This window comes from Parathielavia appendiculata (genome assembly GCF_033297405.1).
Source record: "Parathielavia appendiculata strain CBS 731.68 unplaced genomic scaffold N657scaffold_3, whole genome shotgun sequence".
NCBI classification, from domain to species: domain Eukaryota; kingdom Fungi; phylum Ascomycota; class Sordariomycetes; order Sordariales; family Chaetomiaceae; genus Parathielavia; species Parathielavia appendiculata.
In genome coordinates, this window is record NW_026944222.1 from 282,160 (window position 1) to 293,946 (window position 11,787).

An 11,787-nucleotide genomic window follows, 5' to 3' on the forward strand; every position below is an offset into this window, starting at 1 on the left:
CGAGAATAAAATCATTTAGGTGAATCTCAAATGCCTTGGAGTGACTGTCTGAATGTTTAAGAATACCAGATGTAAAAGAGAAATAGATATTATTGTGCTGTTTGGTCTCCAGCATTCAGGAGTTGGGTATGGATGCTGACTTATCTCGAGATGCTGATGAATGAGAACCGCTCAAGGAACTAGCAGCACCCTTGTAAAGACACATATTTATCTATAGATACTAGCTAGATAGCTATATCTTAAACTGAAATGAAATGTATCCTATCAACTAGCCACTATATATAGGTCCCTTGTGATATCCTTGTTCGACTAAACACTTCAGCTGTCATGCATGAGTTACTGTTATCTTTATCAAAGCTGGATCATCTGTCTTATACTTGCCTTGACCTGAATGCTGTGGACTGGTGCCGCATTCGGTGAGACAGGACGTGGCATCAGAGTCCTAAAGATCCAACTGCCCTTGCTTCTCTTGGGAGTGCCCTGTTGGACAGCAACAGTTACAGGCTCGAATAGGCATAGACCAACCAGGTGACACTGCATCCATTGAGGCACAAGATGAAGCTTGAATTGACTGCCTTAACCATGCGTCATGTGTGTGTGTTGCTTGAAAGAACCGAGGGCTTCGGGACCCTCGCCAGACCCTGCTTTTGGGTGGGTGACGAGTCTTCCACGCTTACTGCATTGGGCAACAGTGCCCAGAACCTGAATCCAGGTGCCAAGGAGCCAGTTCAGTTCAACATGCCCCGCCAATTCACATCCAAGTTTAGAAGGTCGGCTGCTGTGGTTCTTCTCCAACGTGAAGCTGCCGTAGTATATTACCTTGGCGAATGTGAAACAGTCAACGTCTACTAGAATTCTATAATTCTCAGCAAGGAATCCAATGCCGCCCGGGGGGGGATGGGGCACTGTGATAACCAGCTTGAGATACTGGATGGGATTGTCCACTTGACTGGGCTTGCGTCCGAAGCCCCAAGTACATCCTGCCGTGCCAGTTGCCGCCTGCTGTCGAGCATATGCTGCTGCAAGCCCTGCTGCCTTCCTGACATCCCTCCGTGGATGCTTCTCCCGCCAATGCTTGGTCGTATAGGCATAGACAGACCACATCCTCCCAGTAGCCCTCTGAGCCAGATGATGACGGGTCTTCTTCATTGTTCTATGTGGAAATAGTCGCGGAATAGTTTGTTCTTACACACGCACCTTTGCCAGCTGGTGCTCAAGCTTGTCAACTTGGGCTTCTAGCCCGGAGGTGGTCAGGTTGTTTGTTGGATGAGTGTGCGCTCTATCAAACGCGGTAAGGCTGCTGCCGATTTGGGTGAGAGCCGGCGACAGTTGGGTCTGGTTTGGAACTCCAGGCTGTTCTTCCAGGTCGTTGACCATGCTCTCAAGAAATCCAGCGCGAGCGTGGGGATAATAAAAAAGGGGCAGGGTAAACAAACATTTTGACGGTGCATACAGGAGACAGAGTGGCTGGGCTTGAGCGTCATCGGCGTCTAAATTTGAACTTTCTGCAGGGAGACTCATCTATTTCACAATTGGACGTGGACTTGGTGCGAGTTCATCAATGGAAACTCTCAGGGATAGCTCTCAGGTGTATGTCCTCATTGGGCTGTTCTCCCAATGCTGGCCACAGTGGGAATATAGGGACCCACGCAGCCCTGAAGCGCGGAACTGTCCCGCATTTTCCCCGCCATTTCCAATTAAAGGTAGCGCCGTTCAGCCCCACCCTCCAGCTGCCACCTCCCTGCAATTTCCGACAACTTCCATATTCCCTCCTCGTTCATCTTTCACGTCTGCACTTCTAAATCCCCGGAAGACAGTCCATCGAGGAACGCCTGCAGAACGGGCCGTCTTCCGGTGTGATGAGACGTCAACGGAAGCTGTCTAATGCGTGATATTCCTCGCAGAGTTGGCGGAAGGTGGGTTGACCTGCCCGGTCCCTCACCCTCATGGTACTGATGATGGCTTGCAGATTCTTCATCGGTCCGACGAGACAGTGGATGACGCTCGACTCCCAAGGCAACTTCGAAGCACCATTATGCCAGTCACGCAGGAGGAAGTCGAATCACATTGTCCGGACTTGTGCCGGGCCCTCGGAAGTCTCATGTGGCGCACCGACAGGTTGAACAGCGACCGTTGACGCCCGTCTTGCCCCGTGGTTTGATCAGGCGACTGGGATTGGGTTCTCGGGCAACGCACCTCTTGAGACAATCATTACGCATTTGCACTGATGCTCCGATATAGGAAAGTGTTTGAAACCGTGTCCGATCACACCACAACCCGCTCTGTCGCCGATTCTGCCCGAAAATAAGGCGGATCTCGGTCTGGCTTCTCCCTCGACCCGGACAGCCACCCCTCGGCTACGCCCTTGCCAGGCTCAAGTACCATTTTACGCCAGGTACATGGGGTGTGGGGTAGTCTGGGATTAATGCATGAGGAACACGACAAGCGAGGTTTGCGTGATGCTTTGGGGGATCGTGGAACCCAAGTGATGGTGCCGGCCGGCGGCTCGTTACGCCCATCTGCCAGATGGACTCTGGCGCAACTTCCGACGGCCTATGGTCTCGACAAGGGACATCGAACGTTCCGATCAGTATCTGAGCCACGTCATCACCAACGTGCGCGTTGCTGAGGACGACCGTTGTGAGCCACGTAGCGTCATTCGTGGCTTGCCTTGTGATACAACTGTACCACTCAAAACTACGGAGAAGAGTCCGGCGGGGTTTATGCGGAATGAGTCGCGATGAGCCGAAAACCCGGCAACCAGGCCGCGATGTAAACCAACTGAAAGCGGGCTGATGTAACCGTGGCCCGCTGCAACGGTCAACAGATCGCAGGACGCCTTGCTCATCTTTGACGTGGACGATGACCCGAAGGAAGCCGTCACATGCATGCTGCGGTCCCTGCTAATCTCTTGACAGCTGGCCGTTGCCTGCTCAGGTCCCATCGGAGGTCGAGTACCGGCTGACAAGCCCCACTAGCCGGGAATGGCACCGTCGGATCAGCCATTGAAGAATCAACGTTGTGTCGTTGTTGACACTGCGCTCTTTCGCCCTGGGTGTTGTTTACCGACATTTGGACCCGCACCGGCCAACGTCTGTGACAGAAGATGCACGAGAACTCGCTCTGATCAGGAGTCAAAAGTATGTTCTCATTTCCACATGGCCGTGCGTTGTCCGGGTCTCTCCGGCCCAGCTCAGGCTCCGGAACATGCCGTACGCCAACCCTCGGCAGACTCGGAGGACCTCGGCGCCGTGGGGCTCGTGCTGCCAAGATGCAGGTCCGGGCAGATCGGGGCTAGCGCATGCATGCTGATCTGAAAGGGCAAGCGATGATCTGGGTGTGGCACGCGGGCGCCACTGACGTGCATTGTGACAGGAGCTGCTTCTCGCATCTCATAGGTTTCAGGTACAGCGGCACTAGTAATGCTAATCTGGAAGAATAAAATAGCGTGGACGAGGGATCGATCATTGCAAGCGGCGCAAGCAGATTCGAGAAGGGGCTGGAAGCAAGACTTCGCACAGTAAGGGCCGTGAACCGAGGGTATCGTTCCTCCCCTCCGTGTTTCGATACGCACAATCATCTCGTCGTCCTCGGTCAGGAGCCAAGCATCTCAGAGCCTCACCGCAAACACCTTTTGGTGAGACATGAGGCTGAAGAGCGACCGGAAAAATTGACATGTCGCACGGCAATGTGCACGCCAAGTACGGCCGTACTATATACCAAGTACTCGACAGTTTGAGGTCGCGCCAACGAAGCCGGGCTGGCAAACTTGAGCGGTGACATGGCCGAAGCAGCGTACAGATGTGACTGAGATTGTGTCTTCGGAAGCATGCCTTTTCCTCCGCGATCAAATATTTCCTGGAGATTGTGATCTCAGGTTGGGTACAATACTTCAGGAAAACAGGAGAGTAACACACGAGAACCGAATGCACCAATCACCGTCCCCCGGCTCCGTGCAGCCGTCTGGATCGGGAAGTCGGGAAAATGGCCCAGCCAAGCCCAACCCGGCAGAGCACCCGTCTGGAAACCCGCAAGTCAACGGTGCCGTCCCGTTTGGGTACAGGGCATGTATTCGGCAATACTTGGGGGCTCTTGGCATTGCTGCGCAGGCCCTTTACTTCGTAGAAGGTGCCGAAAAAAACTGAGACAGCACTTAATTTCGAGACAGAATAGGATTTGCAGCGCGCACCACACAAAGGTGTTAGTGTAAGCAGGATGCAAGTCAATGAAAAGCTCCCTCTTAATAACCGCTTTAATTAAAATGAAGAAAGTAATTAGTAAATAGGCAATTCACTATAGTGAGTAATTTAATGTAATAGATTAGCATAGGGCAGATAGAGATTTTTAGTTTGGCTATACAGCATAGTTTTCTCTTTATGACTAGTTATAAATAACTAGTTTGGCAAATTCTAAGGCAGAGTGAAACAGGAATAACAATAATAGTAATAATGCCGAGAGCTCCTTACTAACCAACGCCCGAACTGGGGCTATAGGCCTCAAGGACTTCCTTTTCTAGGGCCAGGGTTTCTCGAATACCTACCCCCTACTGCAAATGCGGCCGGGGCAGGGAAATAGTAGAACGCTTAGCTGTGTGGTGCTGCCGAATACCGAAGTCAAGGACCTGGCAAGCTACAGAGATACGCTCGCACAGAGACCTATACAGAGCTCTCGGCGGGTGGGGAAACAAAGAGAGAAGGCTTGCAATGAAGTTGATTAGATAGCTACTATGCTCTGGAAGGCTCCTATAGTATAAGCTAGCTGCACGGCTAGAACTAGGCTAGTTCGATAACTTAGCGAATCATTTACGCCTTTCTTTTCGCTGTAGTGAGTGGATTTAGGACTTCAGACTAGTATAGAGCAGACAGAGATTTTCACTTCAGCTCTGCAGGCATGGTTTTCCTTTGTAATTAGTGGTAGAGGGTCCGGCGAGCCCTAGGGCATAGCGGTGTAGGAATAATAATAATAATTAATTCTATAAAGAATCAAATTATCGGCATTGCATAGCCCTTAGTGAAAATGCCTTAGAGTTGCGTACTGACCAATAGAGTGGTGCGCATAGACTATGGCAAGTTCAACTACTAGGCTTGCCAACTCCTTATCTTATCTATATAGGGGCAACCTAACCCTAGCACGGGCATTGCCCGTGACACTGTGTGGAGATGCACAGATCGAGTGAGTGTAACCGGTAATTGAATGAAGGAGCAAGACGGGAATATTGAGCTAGTTACCTTGGCTTACATAGACGTAGATTTAATGTCTCAGTGGCACCGGTCTGGTCTCAGGTTGAGGGAAGGTTTAGATTAAACACGCACCAGACATATGAGTCGGAGTGACGAAGAGCCGAGCAGTTGAACAAACACCAGGTAAGTTTCCTGGGTGTTGTTGCACAGCCGCGCAAATGAGTAGTTTGCTGACTTGACATGAGCTCTTTTGCTGCATTTGGCTGGAAGCAGTAACCGTGATTCCTGTCTGCGGCCATCCGAGTGTGGGGTTGAGTGTTGAGCTTTTCTGGTTTCGCTGATTGCTCGTTATGCCGGACAGCAGATTCGGTGTGCACTGGGTTGGTCGTGGCGGTGACACGAGCTTTCGGCGCTTCAATTACCAGCCAAAGTAACAGCACAGTGCTATTGAGGTCTGTATCTTGTTGATGGTCATGAAGAAAGAAGAGCAAACCTGAATTCCCAAGGCAAAGAAGGAAAAAGAGTGTGAAGAGTTGAGAGGTGAGCCAGCACAAAGGTCTCCTCCACTTTCTTTCTTCTGTTTTGTTTTTGTTCAAGAAGATAATCGATGACGCCTGTAACCCCTTGCCGTTTCCCTTTCCTTTTGCGTTCCTTGTAAAACACCCATCCCCATCCGTACCATCCGGTGGTCACCCACGGGGTCAATGAACCCCTTTCCAATCTAATCCAGCCCACGCAAACCAAGGAAAGAAGTGTGTATCAGAACAAACAACAGAGAAGCGAACAAACACCCGGTAACCCCCAACCCGTCTATCAGATAGAAAAACTCCTCATCCGTAGCAACAAAGGAAAGCGTCGTGTAAGGGAGCGTAGTCCTGCCGTCGCGTTGCATGGTGCAGTAGCGTAACGTTGGCGTAATCTCGGCCAGGGCAGGGATGCAGAGCGAAATAAAAGTACCGAGCAGCTGGGGCAAATGCTGTGCCAGGCGGGAAGGCCGCAGGATTGGTTTGACAGCGGGTATCGAAGCGAGATTTGGGGACCCATCGGAGCGGACACAGGAAGGGTCCTCCGCTGTAACATCACAAAAATATGCGGGACAACGTTGGTTTGGACCTGAATGCGTGCTCATGCTGATGGAACGTCAGAACTGGCGGGATGGAGGCTGGGTTTCGGACGATTTTCGTCGTCCCTGTGCTGGTCGTCAAGAAGAGAAGCAGTGTGGGCAGTCCCGATCGTCTGGTCAAGCCGTGCTGCAGGTCTATGGTGCCATGTCAGCACCCAAATGCTCCCTCAGGCTGCAAATAGGGCCATAGGGCAATAAAATTTGGTGACTGTCAACTCGATTGCGCAGCTGCGTTTCCCGTGTTTTCGTGGCTGGCTCACATGAGCTCTGCCAGATGCAAGCAAGGCGCGCCACTGATCGGGCCGTTGATGCTGAATGGGATGGGTTGCGCGGCACCAGTGACGCACTGTTGGGACTGTGGTGATCTGGATCTCACTCACCTGGGCCTTAACGCCTGGCCAAGCCAACCACCGCTGCCAGAGGAAGCTCAAACGCCAAATGCCCCCCCCATTGCTCCAATTCAGCCCGGATGAATGCCGCCATGACTTGAGTTCCTGCCCAGGCCCAGGCGCAGCGCCCCGTCTAGGCACTGTCCATGCAGGACCGACACGTGTGAAGCCGGCAATACCTGCACTCCCAGATGAACCAGAACGGCCCGTGGTGGCAGACGTGGCAGGTCCACTGAATCAGGGTGTTGTCGGACTTGATCATGACAAACGAGTGCGCGCAGTGCGTATGGCTTGCGAGTGCCATGTCGGACTCTGTCTGGCTCTCGTCCTGATGTCGAGGAGCCTGGGACTTTAAGGTGTGGCCAAAGCCAAGATTGAATTAGTGGGCGTTGGGGTGCTGCGGGCGTTACTCAAAAAGGAAAAAGCCCCTAGCTCTTTGCCGTGTTAGTGGTCAGCATATTGGAGGAGCATGAAGCCACACGCACAGGCAGATCAACAGGCCGGGATTGGGTGTCTGCTGGTATCCGGAAATCCCGAGGGGCCCTTTGAGGTCTTTACAGACGCGGTTGCACCTAGGCAACGGTTCAGTTGTGATTGTGATGAAGTCGTGGTCCGTGGTCGTGAGGTTGCGATTTGCGGTCGCTGCCAGAGCGAGAACCACGATCAGGGCGAGCCAGGGGATTTAAAGAAAGCCGAGGTAGCGGTAGGAATATTACAGAAGACAGCAGTCATGGGTGGGCAGACGAACAGATCAAGAGCTCTCTGGTGGTCGTTTGTCAAACGTCGGCCTGCAGCGCGGGACTCTGATTGTAAGTGACCTGCCGAGGTAAACGGGGCGATGAGGCGGCCTTATGAGTTGCTGGGCACATGGGAAAGTGGAGGTCGAGCACGGGTCGATATAGTGGTGGATCGACCGACCGTCTCGAACTTGGATGCTATCTTGATGGCCTGCCTCAGGAGTGATTTGAGCACGGGCTTGGAGCGGGTCACGGATGCGTTCCGGTTGCTGAATGTAGAGTATCCGAATCGGTATGTGTTGATGAGAGCAGTGTCATTGTCCTCGAACCTTACACCCCTCCCTCGTGGCTTCGGCGTTGTCAAGGATCAAGTGTTCGCATGTAAGTGGGTGGGGGGTGGTGGTTAGTTCCAAGCTGCAAAGACCGGGCGGAAGCTCAGGGAAGACAGGGAGGGTATGTGGCAAGATGTGAAGGAAAGTGGCATCCTCGTCAGTTATGGAACAGGATCATGCAGTGTACAGTACCCATGATTCACCGCACAAAAACAGCGACAAGAGAACTGCGGGTTGCGGGATCATTTCCAAGCCAACGGCTCTGGGACGTTAGAGCCCTGACACGGTAGAGTGCGACCTCGGTGGAGAAAGGCTGGCCTCAAACCATGAAAACGCATCACCAGAGGTTAGAAAATATGGGACGATGGTGGTTGCCGGGATTTGCCCTGTAACTGGGCCGTCCGACGTTTCCTGATACGGCTCCCTTGCAGGGCCGTCGCAACCCCTCTGGTCCATTTGTGGCCAGTTGGGGGTTATATTGGACGAGATAAAGAACGCGTTTTAGCCGTCAACTCTGGTTGAGCTCGTTTCCCCTGCCGTGGCGCGCCAATGAAGTGAAGTCCTAATGATCCAAACAGACGGCAGCTTGGAGACGCATGGTATGACGGGTTTGCTATGCGGTTGGAGTTGGCTCTAGCAGCTCTCTTGGTTGAAGGCATGACTGAGACACGCCGGCGGGCCTCTCATTGGCTGGGAGACAAGATGAGTGAGCCGCTGCGAGACGCCTCAGCCTCCTCTCTCCACTGACGGAGTTGTCGGCCATTCTCGAGATCGTGGCCGTCAACTTGGCCGCTGGCGATGAGTACTGACAGTGCCGACGTGTCGCCTTACTTGGCTTGCTGTCGCACAAGGTGACGCCGATTTGATGTCGACGCCATCGACGGGTACCTTGCATGTCGTCGCGGGAGTACAACGCTTCAGCCGCGAAACGCCAGCCAGTGCCCGGATTGGCAGTCAAGCAAGGCGGATAGGGGCGTCCCGACATCACGGCGTTGCGGGGGGAGTGCCGGCAGGTATACGGAGTATCCTGTCGGGCATGCCCAATGCAATCACAGCCAGCAGCTTCGGCTGCTGATCCCTTGCGTCCGAGCGTACCATGGTGGCTTTTCTTTGAACCCGTAGAGGTTTGACATGAGAATGAGGAGGAGGATGACGTCGCCGCACCCTGTGCCTGAGGTGACGTTGTCGGAGACCATGGACCAAGTACAGGGCTTGTATGGATTGATGAACACGAAGCTCATCAAAGACAGATTCTGGATGCAGTGGGGATGGAATTTCACCGGGGGAGAGGAAGTCGCAGCAGCGAGAAGAAGTGGGGTCAGCACTGGACAGGCAACGGAGGGGCATTCTGTCGCAGTTTCCTTGCCAGGCTCGCCAGTTACCTTCCCACAGCTCGCCCACAGGGATGGAAGGCACCGTAAGGTACCCAGTACGAGTACTTGCTAGTCTTTTGAAGCTGGATTTTCTCCCCTCAACCGTCACAAAATGCCACTTGGACATCGTCACAACCCCGGCCCCCGCGCTCTGAGCCTCATCCCACGCGTCTGCCGTGGCTAAATCTGCAACGATTTTGACGGGCGCTCGGATTCAACATGGCCGGTGAACACACCTTTTCACCGGTTTCTGGACCGCCTCAGGTACTTTGATTATGCATTTTGCAGTCGACTCTTCCCATCTTCCCGGCCGAGACTCAGCAAGCCGGCCCTTCTTTCCAGGTTCGCCGAGAATGCTGCCTAGCCTGTCTCTGCTGGTCAGATCATGCCCAATCAGGCATTACACCGGTGTCTGAGCGCCCCTCGATCGGATGTCAGGGCATGTCAGTGGCGGCCCTAGACTCCTGGAGGCTCATGGAACAAAAGAAGAAGAGCCCTTGTTATTGCGAGATCCCAATGCTCCGGGGCCCGCGAGATCCCCGCTAACGTCATTCAGGGCCCCTGCTTCAAGGGGAAAGGGCCAGGCCCAACCCCCGGCAGAGAACTTTCTGGGGAGCTTCGACAGTGGATTTTCCTCGTTCAAGCCCGGGGCTGCCGAGTCGAGTGGGCCTCGCAAGGGAGTCCAACTTCCACGTTGCTTCTCGATCGCTCCACATTCGTCTAATGTTGAAGGGCTTCATCAGCGACCCTGTCTGTTCGCGCGTCTGTCCAAACGGGCTCGGAAAAGGCAGCCCCGAGCTCCTTTACGCCAACAAATCGCTTTGGGATCCTGGAAGAGGACAACAGTCGACGATCTGACTTGATACATATCTTTCAAGCAGGCACACGACATTAACATTATGCTTCCCAACCCCCGTTCGCTCTTCGTTTCACGCGGTCTGCACTCTGCAGTTGATCATCCTCCCGTCTGCAGCCCAAGAAGCGACTGTCTTCTAGCCAATTGGGGACATTACCGGCTCTCTGCTGACCTGAGGGCCATGCGACCGCCTCGGGCGACCTCATGCAGGCTGCTGGTCTATGCGTCAACCTAGACGACACCAATTCCTGGGCTAAAACCTGAGCATCCACGGTCCACTCTTTCTGTCATACGGTAGAACCGGGGACATAAAGATTCGAGGAAACTCGAATGATCCCGCCAATCTCATATTACAGGCCTCGCGGCAGTAGTACTCAACTGCCGAGCCCCGGTATAGCCCATCTTTTCCAACCGCACCTTGACTTCCGAATCTAGTGCCCTATCTCCAGCATGTCGCACGGAACTGCCTGGGCTTGTCGAGCACAACATCGATTTCAATCCAGTGGACACTGGTGGGCATCGACGTAGCCACTCGCTCCTACGGCCAAGAGGATGCGCGCCGCCCGCTTTCACCAAGTCACTCACTCAGAGGCGTGATTGCAGCCTCTCCTTCCAACAGCGTTGGGCACCCAATGTTCAATTTAGAATACCGCCTCACGATAGCTGGTTATGCGCGTTTGCATGGTCTGCACACCCGCAGTTCGCTTCCCCAGTCCCCGGTTACTTTGTTGACAATGAGACGGCAGCGCTTCCGAACGGCTGGGATAGACTGCCGGGCTGTTGAGTGCCGACCGATTGCCCAGGGCTCCTTCGAGATTTCCATTCTGGGACATGACCCGGCCAGAACCGCTGCCATTACCCAGAGACTGCTCAAATTCCTAATCTCAGGCCCCAGACTCTGCGCCCAACCTGTCCTGAGGCTCAAACTCGCGTTCAGCCCTGCAAGCTTCCCGTTCAGTAGTAGCTTTCAGATTCCTTCTGGGATCGACGCAGAACCATGGAACGCTTGGGCCGTGACAGTCTTGGGCCAGAGCACGTCAATGACCACCCTCGTGAGTCACACCCATCCACAATTCCCTACCTCCACCCGTTCGAACCATGGTTCGCGATCGAATGTGGACGGGTTTCTGCACCCATGTGCGTATCAAGCTGCCATCTGCAGCGAGAACCTTGCAATCCCCGCGGCACTTGGCTTGAGTCCACTTCACGCCCCCCCCCCTCCCCTCCCCCCCGGGGCAACGGTGGCACAGTTCATCTCCATGATGCGAAATGAAGGAAGCGTAGGTACAAGTACATGTACCCGTGGGTGAGTTTTCAGATACCTTGAATTTCCTCGTCACTGCCAACCAGCCAACCGAGCTTGGCGGACCTGATCTCACCCGCATTTCGCTACAGAGGCAGTGATGTGATGAGCTAGCCGAAGCACACAAGCGAGCCGTTGACGCAACACTCATCACATCCACAGACTTGGACTCGGATAATCGCTAAACCTAAATGTCTCTTACCCCCCGTTCACGTGAGCTTGCTCGCTTCCTCACTTGGCTTTCCGTAAAGAGGAGTTGCATCGTGATCCCACTCAGATCATCAACCTGACAGGACGTGTCCGCGGCTGTGCCGCAGGAGGCTCGTCTCGCATGCCACGGGTTTCCGCGAAACCGGAACCGAAGATCGCCGATTTGCGACCGGTCACATGTTCCCATTTTTTCATCTGATCTCGCCTAATTTGACTCCCGAATACCCGCGTCTATCACACAATGCTCGTTTATCGACTCTATCCGTAGTTGTACTGTACTCTAT

General features: G+C 53.7%; 3 protein-coding genes across 3 annotated transcripts; 1 reads left to right on the forward strand and 2 right to left on the reverse strand.

Moving 5' to 3' along the window:
- Positions 1-6,825: 6,825 nt before the first annotated feature.
- N657DRAFT_654161 (uncharacterized protein) lies at positions 6,826-6,996 on the reverse strand (the record flags this gene model as incomplete). Its single annotated transcript, XM_062794482.1, has 1 exon — positions 6,826-6,996. One exon carries the CDS (start codon positions 6,994-6,996, stop codon positions 6,826-6,828), a length of 171 nt encoding a protein of 56 aa, XP_062649274.1.
- A 1,485-nt stretch (positions 6,997-8,481) lies between these two features.
- On the reverse strand, positions 8,482-9,413 carry N657DRAFT_268694 (uncharacterized protein). Its single transcript, XM_062786535.1, has one exon. The coding sequence runs from the start codon at positions 9,259-9,261 to the stop codon at positions 8,746-8,748; it is 516 nt and encodes a 171-aa protein (XP_062649275.1). The 5' UTR covers positions 9,262-9,413; the 3' UTR covers positions 8,482-8,745.
- Positions 9,414-10,409: 996 nt separating this feature from the next.
- Positions 10,410-11,572, forward strand: N657DRAFT_268691 (uncharacterized protein). Its single transcript, XM_062786534.1, has one exon. The coding sequence runs from the start codon at positions 10,623-10,625 to the stop codon at positions 11,298-11,300; it is 678 nt and encodes a 225-aa protein (XP_062649276.1). The 5' UTR covers positions 10,410-10,622; the 3' UTR covers positions 11,301-11,572.
- The last annotated feature ends 215 nt before the right edge of the window (positions 11,573-11,787 follow it).